This window comes from Nomia melanderi, chromosome 10, assembly GCF_051020985.1.
Source record: "Nomia melanderi isolate GNS246 chromosome 10, iyNomMela1, whole genome shotgun sequence".
Lineage (NCBI taxonomy): Eukaryota > Metazoa > Arthropoda > Insecta > Hymenoptera > Halictidae > Nomia > Nomia melanderi.
In genome coordinates this window covers 529,540-550,687 of record NC_135008.1, presented here as the reverse complement: position 1 = coordinate 550,687, position 21,148 = coordinate 529,540, and the positions used below count along the sequence as shown (strand labels likewise).

The following is a 21,148-nucleotide window of genomic DNA, read 5'->3' as shown; positions in this document are numbered from 1 at the left end:
TGGAATATTTATTACATTTTTTAATATAAAACAAATCGTATGTATAAGTTATATATATACAATAATTGAAACCGTCCTCAAAGTAATATTTCGAGGCATAATGTTCTTCCCTTCTTCTTCTTTTTTTTGTAGAAATAATTTATTGCACATGCGCACAAAGTATGTATCTACGCTTGATTTTATAAAATATGTCGTCGCTGATAAACATCGATCGGTCATGAATAAAAATTTTATAATTTACAATTATAATTGCATGCATAATTAAAATGTCAAATCTCCGCGTTAACCTAATATACAGAAACACCTCATTACATTCCTTCTTGGCAGGCTCCAATTATTTCAATGTAATGTGAGACATTATTAATTATTTGAACATGTTCAGGCTGAGTCATCCCCTGGGGCAGATGTAGAATTTCTTTGAGGCTCAATTTGAGTTCTATTTTGCGCAGTTCCCGTTGCAACAGCGACTTTGTGTTGCGCAGCTAAACATTGCAACTGCTGTACGGGTTTAACGAGCTGTACAGGTTTAACGAGAGTTCTCTGTAACTAAAAAATATAAATAATATAAGAATTTTGTATACAGAAACAAGTTACACCTAACCGTCGATTTACGGGATGGATTTTATGCGTGATCTGAATTTAATAACGCCAAATAAAATGTACTTTTGTCTTCTGAAATGTCATTATTATTATTTCTTTTGTTGGGCTATGTGAAATAAATATGTTTTTCTAAAATTTATACCACCTTTTCTTTCCAATACTTTGTTTTCTCTTGTACCGACAGATTCTATTTACACGATTTTGTTAAAATGAATCGCGTATATCGAGGGCCAGGTGTATTTATTATATATTGAAATGAAAAATATATATTTCATGTTCCGTACTTGTTGCTGTGTTAGTGTCGCCACTCCAAGGCTCTGGGTTTGCTGACTGCACTGCCCTGTAGAAGCTCTAGCATGCAAGGATTTTGTCAGTAAAGTTTGTTTATTTGCAGGTACTACTTGGGAAGAAGGTGTCGTCTGAGACGCCATAAGCACTGGTTTCGTTGCTGCTATAAAGTATGTTATCTTTCATATATGTCGGTTCATTGAAAAGAATTTTCATTTTGTTTTCTCTTAAACGAAAGATGTTATAAAAAGAATATATACTATTGATTTTTAAATATTCATTATGTCAATAACAAAACGAATCTATAGAAACAAAAATGTCTACCCTATCTGGTTTCTTCGTGTTATTAGGACACGTTATATATATATATACTGTTGTACAGTTCTCACGGTAACTTACCCATTATAGGAGTTAACACCTGTTTGTTACCAGATAATATTAACTGACTTGCCGTCACTGTTTTAGCCACGGTTACTAACTGATTTGGCAAAACAGTGGACTTAACTTGATTTGGTTGTACTTGACGGGTCATATGATTAAGTCTTGGCCTTTGAGATCCAACAAGTTGAATAGCCTGTCCACCCTAAAAAATATTTATTTACCCCCACCATAAACACGAAATGCAAATGAAGAAATTTCTAATTAGATTACCTGTGAAAGAGTGACTGAATTACTGCTACGTATATTCTGTTGCGACAGCCCTTTAACTCCAGAAGGTATTATCTGGGCTGCAACACACACACACACACACACACACATACGTGCGTAGAAATACACTGAATTATCTTATGATTACATATTTTATAATCTTACCGATAGGTAGTGACAAATGAGTATTGGCAGGATTAGCTATTACTACCGTTGGTGTACTTCCAGCAATGGCCGTGGTAACAACTGTCGTGGCTACCATCTACGAAAACGGTATATTTTATTAATGAATTTCTCAGTCAACCTGAACACCGATCGCAACGTGCAAACGCGTGAAATTGAAAGAAAACTAACACTAGAAACCGTGGTGCAAGTATTGGTTGCAGACGATATAGGCAGGGAAACAATGACTCCTGTAGGTGTAACAGAACCCGTCGTCGCTGACACATTTAGTGACATCGTAATAGGCTGTGATAATCCGGGAAATGATACCTGTCGTACAACGGAATAGTACAGTAGTATTTCATCTTCTAGGCCATATGTAGAAATAAGCAGCTCTCCACAACCTGAACATTTTGAAGACCGTTGATCGAGTTTGGCAGACTAGTAAGATTTACGCCTTGCAAGTTTACGTTAGTCGATTGCGGTGTGGTCATTGGATTCGTGGACTGATTATTCTGACTGGAAGAAGCTGTTAATCGTTCGAGTAAGGAGGAACCGGAGTTAATTGCTGGTATTGGATTATCCGCAGACGGCGACCCTGTTAAGATCAAAGAAAATATTTGAAATTTCAACTAATCAATTGTAATTGATAACTTGTATACATTTCTATACGTCGTACCTGCTAATAAAGCTGACAACCCTGGCATGGATAATCCCAGGGTTGAAGTGGGATCCTGTACCCGAGCTAATCTTACAGCTGTTGCTTTTACCGGTTGCTGCTTACAGCCCAACTGTCCTGTTAAAGCTGAACTTAAACTCACCCTTACCTGAAAACACACATTTATTGAAATTATACGATAATTTCATACACAGTTACGTACAACGTTTATTTATTTACCTGGCCAGAGGTGTTTGGAACATTAATAACATTTCCATGACTAAGAACTCTAGATGGGATGGAAGCATTCAAGGAGATCCTTCGCGGTTGAACTTTTTGCTGCGTTAAATTGGCAGGACTACTATTTAATAAACTAAGAATCGCAGCGTTGTTTGACTTATTTGTAGTCTGTGCACTATTGTTCATAGCAGCAGCTGCTGCATTAGCTGCAAAGTTTTTTAATGTATATATATATACATGTTTAGATACAGATACTGATTATATATTTGTGACCAGTTAGTCGCTAAAATAAATTATGGTAATAAACATGTGGAGTAAATGATATGGCAAACCTGCAGCTTGTTGCTGAAATTGTTGAGCAGAATTCATGAGAGATGTTACAAGAGCGGTTATAGCTGGATTAGTGGAGTGCTTCTTAAATGGTACTTCATTTTGGCTCTGACTAACAGTTTCCGCAACGCAATTTTGAGTTCCAGCTTGCAACTGAGCTTGCTGTATAAAGAGACATCCAGAGAATGTAATAATAAACTATGTTATTACAAAAAAAAAAGGAATTGTAATATATACGCGTATCTTACCAAGACTGGAACATTCGTGGAAGTGGCATTATTAATACTATTGGTTGACTTTTGTTGAAAAACTAAGATACCAGATCCATTACAGGAGCTACCATCGGTTACCGACATTGTAGAATTATCAATTTGTACAGAAGTGGAAGCATTCGATCCACCATTGGTCAAAGATTGCCCTGGGCTCATCGATGTAGCCTCATTTTGGGCAATAACTTGCGGCATATTTGCTGCATCCACGCATGCCAGATTATTTTGTGCAGATGTGGTAGCTTCCGACATAGCTTTCATTGAAGCTACTTGGCCAGCCAATGTGTTCAACTGACCTTGAGCTCGTGATAAAATCTAAAAGAATCATTGTTACACATCGCTTTACATAAAACGAAATAATGCTGTCTACCTGCTGCGCCACGTGTTGAGATTGAGCTTGCTGTAACTGTTGAGCCACTAACTGCGCTGCTTTTGCTTGTTGCGCCTGGGACCATATATGAGGAGATTAGATATATTCTTAAGCGTTTGTTAAATGTAATATTTAAAAAAATACTCATACCTGTTGATGCGCTCGTTGCATACCAGGTGTGCATGTAACACGAGGGACCTGCCCGGGTACAACATGCTTTATTCGAACATTTTTCCTACCTTCTTCTGTGAAAATTTCTGTGAACTGCTGGATGTAGTGATTTGCAAGCACTCTTGTACCTAACGTAAACCTTTACAGACATTAAATTTCAATTATTTTCATGTTATTTCTGTGGCTTAATCGGGCAAAAAATGAACGTTTAGTTAAAAAAAAATTGAAATAAATGTGTAGCTACTAACCGACATGCAGATCCGTTTTTCTCTCCTTCACGATGATTCTTGTCCATATAAAGCTCTCCCAGGTACTCAGAATTAGAAGGTCTTTGCAGAATTGAGAGCTTTATGTGATCTATTTCACCTTGACTTCCTCCAGTTTCTAATATATACTCCTCTATTACTTGTGGCAAACAGTCTTTTGTTTCTCGCGGACGTTCATATGCTTTTGCAAATCTGTTATGCATGAAACATTGTAATGTTAATGTAACGCATCGTATATAAACAAAAATTTATCTAAGAAAACAACAAACCTTAGAACATCAATGGGTGAATTTGGAGGAAGTAAGGGTGGGTTCGTAAGAGAAGGCGGTGGACAGGCAGTGGTTGTAACTACTCCTCTCTTTGCTCTTAATTTTTGCATTAAGTCTTGTATTGTTAATCCTTCTGGTTGTGCTAATTGCTCCAATTTTCTTTTTCGATTTACTGTGACCTATAATGAATGGTATGTAATTTAGAACATACTGATACTAATATATTTACAGAGTAGAAAAGTAAATTTAAATTACCTGAGAAAACTTTTTGGCTTGTCGCATAAGTTGATGATCTGTAAGAAGGGATTTAGACTGTCGTAGTCTTGTTGTAGCTAAACTAGGAATAGGATTTGGATCCAGGCATAGAGGTCCCTGGGTAGCTGCAACTAAGTGTGATTCTAACATTAATCGTTCTTCATGACTCCAATCTCCATCGCTAGTTAAAGTTGATACATCAGAAAGTACACTCTAAAATGTTTTAGAAGATTAATTGATTACATTGTCTACTGTTAATATCTTTTTAAGACAGTAACATGCTCTTTACCTGTGTTGTAGGCTTAAGAAGCACATGATGAACTTCAGCTTTAGTATGAGGAAATGCTTTTCTGTAATCTCGAACTTCAGCTATGATACAGCCATCATAAAATAAATGAGAATGACTGGATTCCAGTTGTTCTGCTAACATTGCAGGTAACTGACCATTATCTATGCATGAAAGCAATTCACCCTGTTCGTAACCCATCAGTTGTGTTTCAGCTAATATTGTATTTTTATCATATTGATTTCCCTTATCGCTGTTAAATTAAAATTATACAATCAGACATTTTTTTCAAATCTTTATATACTTTTCTATACTTATATATGTAGTAGCATGAAGTACACTCAAAATGCTCACCTATTTCTTACAGCTAATGAGTATCCTTTATTACCAGCGTAGAGATTAACAATTAATGTGTGTAAACCCTCTCTTTGCACCAATCTTCCCAAAAGATCACATTCATTTTCAAGGTTGTTCTATACAATTCAAAGGAACAGTGAGTTAAAATTAGTTTTAATATTTTCATGTATTTATAAAATGTATAAAAAACATATACCAAGACTGAATCAGGAGTAGCATGAGGAACTTTGGTAAGTTCTTCAAAATATAATCTAGTTAATTTAGACTGTATGCTATGTTTAGAATGACTCTGTTCCTTTTTATGAGTAGATGACTTGTCAGATGTTAAGTTCAAAGAGTTTTGTCCTTGAACACTTTTCCAACATTTAGATACTTGGTTAATCATATCCTATGTAACAAAAAATATACATATAAACATAACTAAATGGAATTCTGTAAGTAAATTTTGGCAATTATCGAAATATGATTATTAATAATACCTGAGCCTGCCGACACGCATCTTCTAAACTACAGGCTGTACCAATCATTTTAATTTCTGATTACTAACACCATTTAATGTCATATCTGATATAATAATAAATCTTCACGATCTGAAATAATGTCATCCTGTTTTAATACAAAAAACAAATTAACATGTTTAAAAAGATACTTAAACAAAGTTCATTTTTTAGGAAATACAGATATTATATTATTGTTAATTATATATAAATTAACATACTTATGTAAAATATACATTTTTCTAATAGATTAACTCAATAATTTTTATTTGCTTAATAATTTTCATCAATAAATGATTTTGTTAAGAATGAAAGTAATATGTTAGTATGCGAAGAATTGTATAATTTATAGACATATTTAACTTTATTAGAAACAAACAAATAAATAGGTATAAGTAAACAATAAAAAAAACTTTGTTAAAAAACAAACTTCTTTATGTACAAATACAGAGACTAAGAAGGTCACTTATTATGGCAAATAATAAACTTTAAATATCTCATAGTTAAGAAATTTATATGTTTATTATTTATTGATGAGTCTAGTGAGTTTCTTATCTCATCTATTGAATATTATAACAGTTATTTAAAATATAGTTATTGCAATAACTGTGACCAACAGTTTAAGTAGAAAACTATTAATGATCGGAAACTGATATCAACCGTCGAAATTTATCAAAACAAAAAGGTATTTACAACAGTAATCTGAATATACGGGAATATGCTTTAACCACAGCGTGAGTCTACCGAATGTCAAAACAAGCACGCTATGTAGGAGGTTATGTAAATGTTCATGAATTAAAGCTACGTACACCTAAATACTTTTATTAAAACATACATGTTATATTATTTACCTTTAAGGGATCCAAAAAGTGATCTAATGGTAAACATTGGGCACAGGATGTGACTCAAGTCAATTTCCTTATCATAACCTCACACCGATTGATAAATAATACACTAGTTTACAGACAATGATAATACTTGTCAACGAGTCCCGATGTTGAACAAAAATTATTTGGCGTCAAATAAATAATATTTACAAGTCGGAAACGTCATTTTAGGACACAATGTAACCTATTATACAAACACTACACACAAGCATAGACTGGAAAACTGATCACATTTCTCTCTAGCGAGATATTCAATTTACATTTCGCGAGCTCAGCCAACATTGGACCACCTAAGGGCGAGTTTGCTGTTTTCTGTGAAACGTTAATTTCTTTTAAACAAATATGATGGATGCATACAGAAGGTAGTTGAACAAAAAATAAAGTAAAAATACAAGATTTCTATAAAAACTTTGCAATAGAAATAAATTTATCACAAGGATATATTGGCGTTTTTCGAATATGTATAATTTCTTTATTATATCTGTATTGTGATAAAAATATCAATTGCGTCATTATTCATAGCGGAATCTAATTAATTATTAAATGCATTTTTGTTTAATAGTAAGCTTAATGACATTTGGAAATTTGTCATTGGCGTAGCTGTAGAACACCGTTCTTCAACCATATTGTTCATGGTTAAGTTTATGGTAATTGAAGACTCGTTCAAGACGTAGACATTTTGTATCGAAGATCGATCTTTGTTGGGTAGAATGCAATGTAGCTTTGGTAATGTACAATGGTACGTCAATCTGAAAAAACATTTTGGAGTCGCTTGAGAAATGCATAAGATTAAAGCAGATTCGAGAAAGCAAATTTTGCTTCTAAATATCCACGAATCTTTCTACTGTTAAGTAAGTATTAATATTTTGACGAGCACTCTTTGTCACGCAAAAAGAATATTGGAAAAGTTAGTCGGTATTCTCTACGATGCAATTGATTTACAAAATTAATACTGTAACTTAGATGTTTATTATTATTATATTCCGAAGAAATGTAAATACTATCATTTTTTAGAAAGCATAGTTGCATGATTAGTTACTAATTTTTATGTAGAAGATATTCCGCAAATTCACAATGTTTTTGTAAAGTTCTGTTACTGTAGTAGTTTCAATATTGATTTCAAAATTATTAGAAAGCAATGAATGTAATAAATATCTGATCCAAAACTGTGTAAGTACATACATAAACATATATATGCATGCATCTGTGCACACATACATATGACGTATGCACTTTCTATAATGATCTTTTTATGGAGGAGATAATTTAGACTTTCTTTGTAATCAGTGCAAGTATAATCACTGAATGAATGATATTATTATATGGGCAATTAGCTGTTTGCAAGCTATTACAGCAATTGATTAAATATGAATTTATTGAAATTTAATATCAACATGAATTATCAAAAAATATTGACCTTATTTTCTGATATAACAAGTAATTGGAAGTTTATTAGGAATTAACAGTTGTTAATATCTACATTCTTTAATCACATGTTCCTAAGGACATAGTGATACTTCTAATTCTATTTTGAATCAAAGAAAATTGAGTTTCCCTCCAAAAAAAATCACTATGTGTCTTTGTACATATCACCTGTCTCTCTTTTGTATGTTTCCTTGAAAGTAAACAAACTCATACCGAAAATTGGTTAATCTCATTCATCATTTAAATGTATAACTACAATTATACATACATATCAGAGTACACAATTAATGCATACTTTGAAGCTGGTATATTTAGTCTGTTTAAATAAGTAGTTCTTTATTTATTTATTTATTTAAATAAAAATTCCAACTATGACGAAATCTCATTTATCATAAAATAACATTAAACTGTGGATTTCATATGTTCATGGTATATTCAAAGCCACAAAAATTAATTATCCGATGCATGCATAATAAAATAAAGCCTCTTGCAAAGATCCAAAAGATTTTTTTTTTTTTACCTAATAAAACCAATACTCGAAGGAAGAAAGTTTCGTTGAATGAGTAATTGAGTTAATTTATATAGGCATTCACGGTTCGATTATTAGCGTTGTTGTGAAGTAATTTGAATGTCCCGCCATGTAAAATGTAGTTCACACCTGCGACTGAAGAGGGTATATGATCTTTAATCGACATCGCAAAATTCCAGTCCGTATTATCTAACTTGTGATTCGCATTAGCCTTAATGAAGTTTCGGAAAATGTATCTTTGTTCATGACTAGCAATAAACAGGAGAAATATCGCGGAACGGCCCTTGTGTTTTCGTTACGTGTATTCCCGCCACGAAGTGACTCGATGCGCCTACCGCGGTAGAAGATCTTCTGTACCCGTCAAAATAGTCGTAACTTGTAATACCTGTTATTAAGTGTTGACTCGTTTCGTTCGGTTGTTTCAACTTATTAATGACTTTCGAACTTTAACACACAATCAAGAATAATGGGTGCTGGCCTCAAACCATTAGAGTTTACGGATTGCTTAACTGATAGCCCCTATTTTCGAGAAAATCTTCATTATCATGAACATGAATTGGAGAAAACCAGCCAACAGATTAAACGGCTCATCAAAGAGGTCAAAGATCTTTTACTAGCTGCCAAAAGTAAGTTTATTATTCTATGTATGCGATAAGACGGTGTGCGTCTGCTGTTTAACAGCTGCTGTCACCGTAATTCTATTTTACTACCGTATTATGTTTCCCGTGATAAGTCGTGACCGTTTCACTCGTAACATTTAGAATAATTAACAATATTTTCAGTTAATCCTGTCATTGTGACTAACCTCCTTTTAATCGAGATTTAGCGCATTTATCTATGGTTCGTTGATTTCACTTCACCATTTCAATTTATCTTTGGCACTGACAAATTTTCTTTCTTTTCCTTTTACATTTGCCATTGCGTCGGTACATGAATATTATTTGTTTATTTGGTATCTTATTCCGTGGAAACTGTTACGAATATGTCCTTTTGTAAAAAATCAAATTTCTTTTTATGTATTTTTTTTCCCGAAGTATTCCCAAATACTGAGAACATTTACTGTTTCGCTTTAACTCTTTTTGTAGGTATTTATCTGATTGATAAGATAATAGTGTTAACTTAGGAAAAGATTATCGGAAGATTTTACTTGTAATTATAAAACAAATAATTATTTTTAGATTTGTCCAGAGCCCAGAGAACGTTTTCCAGAACATTGCAGAATTTTAGCTTTGAATGCATCGGAGAAACTCAAACTGAAGACGAAACACACATATCTCAAAGTCTAGAGGAATTTGGTAAACTTATTGCATCAATAGAGGATGAAAGGGATCGCATGGTATGCAACGTTTTTAGTATATAAATGTGAATAGTTATATAGTTCTACCTTTAGAAGTAATTAAGAATTTCTCAATTTGTTTATACAATTAACTGAAGTGTATTTATTGATAAAAAAAATGATGTCAACGTAAAATCACTATCTAAAAATATAAATATTATGTTTAACAAAATATTTTACCTGCATTTTGTTATTAGAAACAAAAAATATAAGATATATTGTATATATTTCAAACAAAAAATTGTTACTAAACTTTTTTTATTGAACCATTATAAGAATCTTTTTATTAGTATAAAAATGTGATTATAAAAACTTTGTTTTTATAGAAGGAGCTGTACCTGGTTATTTAATGGTATATTTCTTAGTTATATTTTCAAACAAAATTTTTTGCACTATTTTGCTTATGGATTTATAATGTGTTGCATATATTTCAATACAAAAATAGCAAATGATTTAGGGAATTATGATGTACATATTTTCTCGTGTTTTTGAGTGCACAGAAATGCTTTTGTTTTCTCTTCAAAATTTTCTTCAACGTCCTCTTTCTAAATACTGAACCCAGATTTAGGGATACTAAATTATTGCATGTAATTGTTACATATTAGAACAAATTTTCACAATGTGTTAAAGCATTCAGTTAAAGTGTTATGCATAGAAAACTAAAACCTGACTAGATTATATTAGTACTATTTTTATAATGATAGCATAGATTTTATAACAAATTTCGTACTCCCATGATCTTATGGGTAAGCTTACCTACATATCTTTATATATGTTATGCAAAATGAATTTTATTTTGTTCTGCTTGTTTTATTATAATAATACGAATGCATGTGTGTGAACATAGGTCACATACATATGATTACTTTCACCATCAAATGAAGAATGTGTTCTAGTGATGTGAATAATCTCTTAATTTTCTGTTTTAATACTTACCATTACACACCATTTATAATATAGTAAACTATTTCATGATGTTTATAAACGTTTATATTAAATAATCAAATTAAATATTTAAAGTTTATCTCAAATTTGGCAATTATTATAAATAACATATTCTGCTTTAATATTTTGTGCTTGGGTAATTGAAAGAACCTTTCTAAAGAACACATATTTGTACATAATGTATCACTTGATACATCAGTATGTCTTGAATACATTAGGTGAACCATCATGCAACAATTTTATGCATAAATAGGTATATCTTCATAGGTATATTTTCATTTCATGTATTTACATAAGATTTCATTAAGACGTATTATATTTTATTTGAACTTAGTTCTATTTTTCTCATATGAATGAGAAGCTATAGAAAATAGAATAGTTAAATTAAATTTTTATTAATTATTAAAATATTAAAATTATGTTTTCATATGAAGTGTTACTAGATTAGATTAGTAGGAAATATTCATTATATCAAATAAATAATTTAAATTACTTACTATCATTTTTATTTGTTGTGTGATATGTGTGGCACATATATAACTGTCTTTTATGTGTATACACTTAAAAATTCGAGGAAAAATCATTGTTTATAAATTTTATAAATTTAGAAATAATTATATGAAAAAAAAGGTTTTTCTTTTTATTAAAAGAAAGAATTTATTTTTAGCTTGAACGTGCGTATGATCAGATTATACTGCCCCTGGAGAATTTTAGAAAAGAACATATCGGAGGAGTTAAGGTAATCTAATAATGTTTTTGCGTGCATGTTGCGAAACAATGACTTATGAAATGATCTATGGTATTAATACATTTATAGGACGGTAAAAAGAAGTTTGAAAAACAAACCATTAAATTTTGTCAGAGCCAAGAACGCTATTTAAATCTGTCCACCAAAAAGCAGGACAATGTTCTTCAAGAGGTACAAATATTTTTTATATGAAAGAAAAGCTATAGATAATTATATTGTCTAAGATTAATCTAATAGAAAATATATTATACTCAGGCTGATGCAACATTGGAAATGGCCGAAAGACATTTTTGTCAAGCTAGTTTAGAATATGTATTCCTGCTTCAAGAAGTACAAGAGCGTAAGAAGTTTGAATTTGTTGAAACTGTAAGTTTTTTATATACAAGAATCGTCTTCTCACATTTTTTATTTTGTCATAAACGCTTGTATTGTAAAAAATTAATTTTTTTCAGTTGTTGGGCTTCATGTTTGGTTGGTTGACTTTTTACCATCAAGGTCATGAAGTTGCAAAGGATTTTAAACCTTATATGACTGAACTACAATTAAAAATACAGAAGGTTAGTGTTTGTTTAACTTGTTAATCCATTGCTTAAAAATTCATGAAAGGAGCATTAGTATTACAGAGGCACGATTCTAAAACTTATTACTTACATCAGCACTATTCAAATGACAAAGAAGTTGCTTCATGCATTGTAACATTGATTTACCAAAATGTATTAAATATATTCCGTATTGTTGTTTCACATTCAAACTTCTAAGGACTACCCACGATGAATAACATGTAGTATCTTTTATTGTTATTATAATCAACAGAGTTATTTGTTGTTTACATTAGAAGAATGTGATTCAGCATACTCTAAATATTTGAAAAGAATAATTTGGGAAATATGTAACTTGGGTATTTACGAAGTTTTGTGTGGCATTTGAAAGTATATTTTATGTTAATAATTTCACAATCTTTATAATCAGATTGATCGTTAATGTTCAACTACTCGTAGAAGTACCTTAGGCATAACTTCTTACTAAAGTATTGTGTGGTGCATATACAATTAGGATAACAGCATGATAAATAGCTTACTAATTATGAATTTTATGTGTGTGCGTGTGTTTTACAAGACTAGAGAAAATTTCCTTGCTACCCGGGATAAAACAGAATCGCTTATGAATAAAATGAAGGATATGAAAAAGGTATGTAATGTGTTATTTTTGAGATTGTCAGATTTAATTATTAATGAAATTTTTTAATGGAAGTAACAGTATCATGGAAAACTAATATAATAATACAATGATAAATGTATTAATTTCTATAACATTTTTGTAGTCTACAGTGGAAACTGGTGTCAATAAACTTTACACGCGAGAAGGATATTTGTTTCTTATGGAGAAAAGTAAGTGTATATTTTTTACCGAAATTAATGTTTATATTGAACTTCATCATGATCCCAATTTATTTTATACAAATACTTTAATTAAACAGAAGCATTTGGTACAACATGGACAAAACAATATTGTACATATCAGAAGGATAAAAAGGAGTTCACAATGATACCTTACAATCAGCTAACAGGAAAGTTTGTAAGTAAAATTTGAGGTGTAGACAATTTTAAAAGCTACGAGTCGTTTTTATTAAATGATTCGTATCACTTACATTTAAACAGAGTACTAAAGAGATTTTGACGTTGGCATCATGTGTACGTCGTACATCGGACACGATAGAGAAACGGTTCTGCTTTGACATCACTACCGTTGATAAGTAAGTAAAATTCGGCTACTTTGCCTTATAAAGATTCTTAAACATTTTTAGCAGTAAAATCTGGAACGTGGCAGTTTAAACAATTTATCTAACCAGATACTGTGTTTTATGTTTAAATGTCTATTCTTCAAAGTTTCATACGTTTTGAATTCTTGGGAATATAAGGTAGGTGATAGATGACCTACTTTTAGTCATATTTTCATATTTCTAGACATTCGAACTCACGTGTAAAATAAAACCATGCTTCCTCCAGTTTTTTACTGAAATATTATTTATGTTTTCATTTTTTTTACCTGTATTTTTTAAATTCTATCAAAAATATTTGTAGATGTATAGAATAATCAATGATACATATATAATATTGCAATTATATTTTTCTTTTCACATTTGAATATAGGTATTATATAATAGTCCTCTTTTACTACTAATACAAAAACGTTTTTATATGTTGCCTATAATTTTTATTTTACAGTTTTCTCATTTTTTCAGGCCAAATGTTGTATATACATTCCAAGCACTTTCTGAGGAAGACAGGAAATTATGGTTAGATGCCATGGATGGTAAAGAACCGGTACGTATTTTACTTTGTTTACACTTGTTCTAATTTTCCTTAAAAATATTACCTACGTCTGTCAGTTTTCTTAAGTTTATTTAAAGTATATTACAGTATAAAAAATCGAAAATGTCATATTCTTTACTTTCAGAACTGTCCTGTAGTAGGTGCAGCAACGAAATCCGAAGAAAATGTATTAGACGAAACAGGTTTTATGTTTGTGTCGAAATGCATTACTGCACTTGAAGACAGGGGTAAGGTTTGCCTCGTATATAGCGAATATTAATAGTCCCATAAAATAATTCTGTTACAATATATTATACTTTTAGGTCTTGAGGAACAAGGTTTATACAGAGTAGTTGGTGTTGCGTCAAAGGTAAATAAGCTTCTAGCAATGGGATTAGATAGAAGGAAACTGGAAAAGCTTAATATGGACGATCGTTTTGAATGGGAAAGTAAAACAATTACCAGTGCACTTAAAACTTATCTGAGGACATTATCCGAACCGTTAATGACTTTCCGCTACTACAATAGTTTCATTTCAGCTGCGAGTGCGTATAGGTATTCTCTACAATATTGTTTTTATCTAAAATCCTGAAATTAAAACAGTTACTTTTATTCTGTTGAATTATAGTGAGTACATATTGTTGTAAAATTCTTCGGTTCTCAATTTTCATTTCGTTTCTCTCTCTTTCTCTCTCTCTCTCTCTCTCTCTCTCTCTCTATATATATATATATATATATATATATATATATATATATATATATATATATATATATATATATATATATATATGTATATAATATATGTATATATATAATTAACGTATTTATTAACACAATGTAATTATTCTCTTTATTCGATTTAACAGAACAAGAAATGAAAGAAGCGCGTGTAAATGATATTCATAATCTCGTTTATCGACTGCCAATAGCGAATTTCAACATGCTGATTCTTCTTATCAGACACTTGTGCAGGTAGAAATTATGTTCAATACACTTTAATTACTTATCTTTAAAAATTTACAAGTATGCATACTTACATTTACATTTCTTTTTAGTGTGGCAAAGAAGAGCGATAAAAACTTAATGACTATTGGCAATTTGGCCGTATGCTTTGGTCCGTCTTTATTAAGACCGGAAGAAGAAACCGTCGCTTCTATTATGGATATTAAATTCTATAATATCGTAGTTGAAATTTTAATTGAAAACTGTGAGAGAATAATCGCTGGTCCACCGCAAGATATAATACGCTCAACGCAGATCACACAAAACCCTGTTCCTTCGAAGTCGCAACGTGTTAATGCCGAGGATGGGTCGACGTCTTCTGGGAATGGCACATCTTTTTTAAGATATCCAATGCACGCTAATATATCTTCTCCGCATGCACATGTAATTTATCAATCTATTTCGTATTGACCATTTATTTTAAAAGTGGTGAAAGTCTGTTTATGTACTCGAAAGAAAATTATGTACCGATAATCTAGTTAATTAAGATTTATTTATCGATAGAAATGCAACCCTGTAACATATCAAAACAAACGCAAATGGACTTGAACCACTTTCAAAATAAACGATGATAGTGTTTTAAGATAAATCACGTTTGAAATTGCGCCTGAATAACTTGTACTTGTAACTTACTTACTTGTACACTAAGAGCATAGCGATGAAACATATTCTAAAACACGCTATATGTAAAAAAAAAGGAAGTTGGAAATTCATTGGAATAATAGAGACTGATTTTCATAGCTCGTTACAAGATCGTATTATGATGGTCCGTTAGCAGTTGTTACTAAGTCGTCCTCTGTCGACGATCGTAAGAATGGTGATTACGAGGAAACAGAACATGCGAGCCATAGAATGCCAACATATTTAGACAGTCGAAGCGGGCGAGTCAAATTAACTAATGCGAACGTTATGTACCATTCCGCAGATAAAGGTTACCTTTTTTTTTCAACCTATTCTTTGGTTCCCCGATTTTATATACATTAACGACAATTAAAAACGATATCTTGTATACGTTTGTAGTATTAACAAGTGGCAACACAAGTAGTTCAAGCGAGTCAATTGCATCTGACCCTCATTCCTTTTCATCCGATTTACCGGTGAAACAAAAGCGTAGTTCCATGATGTCCGTGCATTATGCATCAGGCTACGCCCAACGAAATAATCCATCAGTATCCGTGTAAGTTTTTATTTTTTCTTTTTACCATATAGAAAGAATCGCATTTATTTCGTAATATTTTTTCTTTTCTTGTAATATCTACAATTCTCTATAGAGTTAATACATCACCCAGTAGTGGACGTTCAAGTCCTGGGCAAGTACCTGGTATTTGGTAAGTACATGTTTCTCGTTTGTAAATAAATGCTTTCATGGAATTGAATTTAACAGCCGTACTCCATTTTTAGGAGAGTCCGTACTTTATATGCTTGTCTGGCAGAGAACGATGGAGAATTATCATTTCAACCAAATCAAATTATTACAAATGGTATGGAAAATATGTTGTATAATTTCATCTGTTAAATATTCAACTACGGATATTTATGTATATTCGTATTTCTATAGATCACTATGGAAACACAAAATCTAAGGAGACATTGCAAACATTTCGTTTCATTGGATTTTACACACATTCTCATACATTACAAATACATAAATATCCACGGTCTGTTAATTATACTTCAAATGAAAATATTGGAATTAATTTCTCATTATAGTAAAGGCCTCTGTGGAACCAGGCTGGTTAGAAGGTACACTAAATGGCAAGACAGGACTGGTACCAAAGAATTATGTTGAACAATTACCTTGAATTTGGAAAAACCAAAGAGTGCCTACATTGTTTTTACATTCCGTAATTGTATCTTTCTTTTGTACTATTGCCTATCGAAGCATGTATTCATGAATGTTACGACACAACATTCATGGAACACAATGTTTTTGTATTTAAATTCTTTTGGGTACAATTTACATAGTCAATTATATATATATACAATCGTATATACATTTTTTATTTATTAGGAGCCTCTTTGCTCAAAAAAAGGTCTATATTGTATATAATCAATTGTAGAAAATTTATATATATACATATTATATACATATATATGTATGTACGTGTATGTATACATATATATGTAGGAGCGAGCCGTAGGAACGAGTCGTTAGAGATAAGCGGCGGTTGATAAACCGTCGCCACGCGTTGCGATAAACAACTTGTTCTCCCCGTAGGCCGCGCGATGCTAGGCGACCGTCGAGCATCGCGGCAGATTGTAAAGAGCAACGGTATATGAGATAGATATCATGCGAGCGAGCGAGCGAAATTAGAAAGCGAGAGAGAATTGTAAAGAGAGCGTGTAAACGATTTTTAGACCACTCCGGTAAATCCTACGAATCTTGGGGACCCCACCGGATTCGTTGGAGTCAGGTCGGAATAAAGTAGGAGGCATTGGTGTGGCGTGTAACCAACTGCGTTTCGTCTACTCGCGTATCGAGTGCTATAGCGATGGATCAAGGAATAGCTTTACAGTCACGCGGTTCGACGAGATATTGTAAAGGCTTCTAACAACGGTTAGAACCAAGAACGAGCTTATAAGGCGGTTGCACGAGCAACATCTGTCAGGCGCGTGGAAACCGGGGCTGGCCGGGACGCCGAAACCTCTCGGTGGTAAAGAAGCAGGGTCTAGGGCGACCGGCGGAACAGGTCGGGGCCTTTGCTGATCAAATCAGCACACCCGTAACGCGAACAATGGTACAGATATTTAGATTTAGCGCAACAATGTGTAAATACGACGACGCACCGCAGCACAAGTACGACACCGTTCCGCGCACTCTTTGGGACCCACGCGAGGTTGCGAGGCAACCCGGAAGTGCGGGACTTATTCGAAGAATGGGTCGCGCGATTCGAGAGCGAGCGAGATAAAATCCAGCGTTCTGGGGAAGCGAAGAGGCGAGGAACTACCGAGAGGAAGATTTGGCTGCGATTAAACGCACTCGGCAGGGTACAGGTTTAGAGCTGGCCAATGAATTCTTAGGGCCCTATACAGTTAGAAATTCGCGCAACGACAGATTGCTTCGTTAACGTCTACCGCCGCAGACCACGTGAAGCAGTGAACCAAGTCAACCGAATATCAGTAAAGACGGTACAGATATCAGAGGTCGGATAGTGGTATAGGTTGATGTAGGAGCGAGTCGTAGAAACGAGTATGTTAGAGACAAGCGACAGTTGTTAAACTACATTGTCAGTAAACAACTTGTTTTCTGTAAGCCACGCGATGCTAGGAGACCGCCGAGCATCGCAGCAGATTGTAAAGAGCAACGGCGTGAGATAGATCGTGCGAGCAAGGCGAAATTAGAGAGCGAGAGAGAATTGTAAAGAGAGCGTGTAAACGATTTTTAGACCACTCCAATAAATCCTACAAATTTTACACGATATTTAAATATATTTGTACTGAAAGATATTGCTCCAGTATGTAGTTTCTAGGAGATCTCATAGGCAATAATCATTTGTTTATATTGCAATAATATATAATATATATATATATAAATATATTATATAAGAATGTGATACGAAATAAATAAATACCAAATATAATCAGAAATTTTAATAAAGAATTTAATGACTTACAAATCTCATTTATTTCATTAAATATTATAATTTGAGTAAAGAGTGATTGAAAGATAAAAAAATAATTTACAGTTTAAATCATTCTTAAATTGATGCTTCATTTCGCCTATATTTGTGATAATTTATACTAAAATTAATGGAAAGTAAATGCATTTAATGGAATAACTTTACGATCTACGACAGTGAGTAGTACTAATATTACTAAACGGTACAGTACAATTTTCTAAATCATCACCTTGTAACTTAATAACTTTAATTTGCATTTAAAGAAATTACTAATTTCTCCTTAATTTTTTGAAAATCAAGGCTTAGATAGATAAAATAGAATTAATAAAATTGAACAATAAATATTTTTTGACAACATATAACTTGATTATTGTCCTAGAGTAATACGTCAGTAGAAATCCTAATGTATAAAAATGTTAAGATTCATTGTATAAGAAAATATACTTTCATTATCAATGAGAATACCATTTGACATTTTTTTACAGAATAGTTCAGAAATAGTTTAATAGAGAAGTCAAAATTTTGAGCCAAACATGTACTTCTATGATGCACATAGGTATGTTCATTTTTTTAATAAATTATTGTTTAAATTTGTCAAGTAAATTTCCATTTCTAATCTGCCTGCTTTCAAAGCATTTTTCTCTACACTATTCCATATGGTACTCATAAACAAAGTATAACACAGCATTGCACTTAAAAAGACGCGAATTACATTGAGCCCAATGTTCACACCTACAGATACAATGGTACAATCTAATCCCATAGAGCAAACAAGTGGAACTGTTAGTACGCAAGCAAATATTAAATACAAAATACGATGACGACGAACACTCTTTAATGAAGTTTCACATATGTTTATAGCCTCTTTCAACGAATCTCTAATATCTACATTTACTGGTTGTGACAGACCTAAAAAGAAAATATTTATAAGCATTAAATACTTGCACAATACAATAATTCAATGTGACACTATATTAATTAATTTACCAGGGCTAAGTTTTAAGGTAGCCATAACAGCTTCATGATCAGAATAACTAAAATCTTTGTAAGGTACACGTTTCGGGAAAGGATGATGAAAATTTACTACTTCCACCTATAAAAACATATTATTAATAAAGATAAAGATAATACTTGATAAGTAATTAAAATTCATGGAAATAATATAACATACTTTATTAAGTTTTGAACTCAAGTATAATATATGGTCTATACGTTTTCCTTCTGGGACCTTCCTTGCAAGTTTAGAGCTAGTATAACTATTATTGGCACACTCGTTGGTCCCTAAATTATTTGAAACGCTTGAGCAAGCATCAGATAAACCGGCAACACCACAAATGATTTTGTAAGCTAAATCTTGCGGTTCTGTGTTAAGATCACCTCCCAATATGGCAAAATCAGCACCACCACAAGTCATTCTAATAAATTGGGCAGTGTCGAATGCTTGTAAAACTCGGTGTGCTATATACTCATCATTATGCCTATTATATTCTGCATGCAACTAAAAGATTAAACGCGTTTAATGTATTTGAAACAAATGTATACAAAATAGCAATAGTTTCTGTGAGTTTACTTACATGTACAGTGTATATATTAACAGTCATACCATGAATTTTAAGTCTACAAAGTCCAACTCCTTTACCACCAAACCAATCTCCATGATGTACTTTGTGTACATATCCATTTAAAGTCCATTTATGAAACATTACATCTTCAATGGGATATTTTGATAAGACACAAATCCCAGATCCAAGAACACCACTACAAACATTTAAAAGAGTTTTAATACAAATATAATGTATGTTATAGTTTAATATTGAATTGTAAGAATATTCACATATAAATTATTTAATATTAACACATTAACGAGGTAATTACCTGTAAAAGTAATGTGAGTAAGGCAATTGCTCTTGTGTTCTGGCTTTGATCATCTTAAAATCATTAACAGACCATACCTCTTGCAAGCAAATAACATCATAATTTTCAGTTGCAAATTTCTCTGCTATTGCTTTCATACGATCTTCTCTGTTTTTCGAAACATATGGTATTCCCCTGTAAAGTAACAGTGACATGTTAAACAAGAATAAACATCACTGAATAAACAAATAAAAAGAAATAAATATGCACATTTCAATGAAATCTGAACTATTATGAAAGAATTTCTTACCAGCAATTCAAACTTAAAATATTAATTGTTACTTCGTCTGTCATACTTCATAAGCCTTTAATCACAAGTGTTTAACACAAACTTTTTTTTTTATACAATCTCGATTTAAACTTGTTTTGATAATATTTTCTTCCTTGTTGTTTTGTAAGCTTTATTCTCGTTTCGATTTGTATGTCTAAGATTATTAATGATTTCGTTGAACTTTAACGCATTCCACTGAAGTTAACGTGACACGAGAAGCTTTCAAAGAAACAAAATTTTCGTTCTCATTAACGGAGGTTTAACACTTCACTACCATCATTTGTTTCGGTAACAGTATCCATAGGTACAATATTTTATTAAATGCGATATACCTTCTTTTTGACTGTAATTTAAGTATGTTCTAATATTGAAAAAAAAATGATTCGAATAAAGAGATCTGTTAATCAACTTCCTGAGTGTTGCGGTCACGTTAGATCGTATCGTTTGCTCACAACTTATTACGTAGACAAGGCTAACAAAGCACACAGCGAAA

The 21,148-nt window shown here is 32.1% G+C and overlaps 3 protein-coding genes across 10 annotated transcripts; 1 reads left to right on the top strand and 2 right to left on the bottom strand.

Annotated features, from left to right (window-relative positions):
* Positions 1-111: 111 nt before the first annotated feature.
* LOC116430353 (uncharacterized) lies at positions 112-6,893 on the bottom strand. Of its 4 annotated transcripts, none has more exons than XM_076371593.1 (21): positions 6,518-6,893; positions 5,649-5,775; positions 5,366-5,557; positions 5,167-5,285; positions 4,816-5,065; positions 4,527-4,739; positions 4,272-4,450; positions 3,985-4,194; positions 3,716-3,875; positions 3,566-3,640; positions 3,175-3,510; positions 2,929-3,088; positions 2,597-2,802; positions 2,378-2,525; positions 2,103-2,296; positions 1,891-2,028; positions 1,702-1,798; positions 1,540-1,616; positions 1,288-1,471; positions 885-1,051; positions 112-546 (listed from the first exon to the last, which is right to left on the bottom strand). In XM_076371593.1, exons 2-21 carry the CDS (start codon positions 5,694-5,696, stop codon positions 379-381), a joined length of 3,321 nt encoding a protein of 1,106 aa, XP_076227708.1. In that variant the 5' UTR covers positions 5,697-5,775; positions 6,518-6,893; the 3' UTR covers positions 112-378. The 4 variants fall into 4 exon arrangements, 3 of the variants coding, with proteins under 3 accessions (XP_076227708.1, XP_076227709.1, XP_076227707.1); XM_076371594.1 differs by having other exon boundaries at positions 885-1,048; positions 5,649-5,759; XM_076371592.1 differs by having other exon boundaries at positions 5,649-5,759; positions 6,518-6,891.
* A 284-nt stretch (positions 6,894-7,177) lies between these two features.
* Positions 7,178-18,269, top strand: Graf (GTPase regulator associated with FAK). Of its 5 annotated transcripts, none has more exons than XM_031984363.2 (21): positions 7,178-7,404; positions 9,686-9,843; positions 10,170-10,195; positions 11,456-11,527; positions 11,606-11,707; positions 11,792-11,902; positions 11,989-12,093; positions 12,653-12,724; positions 12,858-12,924; positions 13,014-13,111; positions 13,195-13,289; positions 13,779-13,860; positions 13,994-14,096; positions 14,172-14,393; positions 14,715-14,820; positions 14,904-15,234; positions 15,592-15,781; positions 15,871-16,027; positions 16,122-16,178; positions 16,252-16,331; positions 16,561-18,269. In XM_031984363.2, the coding sequence occupies exons 3-21, from the start codon at positions 10,193-10,195 to the stop codon at positions 16,650-16,652; spliced, it is 2,145 nt and encodes a 714-aa protein (XP_031840223.1). In that variant the 5' UTR covers positions 7,178-7,404; positions 9,686-9,843; positions 10,170-10,192; the 3' UTR covers positions 16,653-18,269. The 5 variants fall into 5 exon arrangements, with proteins under 5 accessions (XP_031840223.1, XP_031840222.1, XP_031840219.1 ...); XM_031984359.2 differs by lacking the exon at positions 10,170-10,195 and adding an exon at positions 8,970-9,133 and having other exon boundaries at positions 7,180-7,404; XM_031984360.2 differs by lacking the exon at positions 10,170-10,195 and adding an exon at positions 8,970-9,133 and having other exon boundaries at positions 7,180-8,885.
* A 157-nt stretch (positions 18,270-18,426) lies between these two features.
* On the bottom strand, positions 18,427-20,787 carry nSMase (neutral sphingomyelinase). The gene is made up of 6 exons (XM_031984371.2): positions 20,635-20,787; positions 20,346-20,519; positions 20,045-20,228; positions 19,642-19,968; positions 19,458-19,563; positions 18,427-19,379 (listed from the first exon to the last, which is right to left on the bottom strand). Exons 1-6 carry the CDS (start codon positions 20,676-20,678, stop codon positions 19,033-19,035), a joined length of 1,182 nt encoding a protein of 393 aa, XP_031840231.1. The 5' UTR covers positions 20,679-20,787; the 3' UTR covers positions 18,427-19,032.
* Between the last annotated feature and the right edge of the window lie 361 nt (positions 20,788-21,148).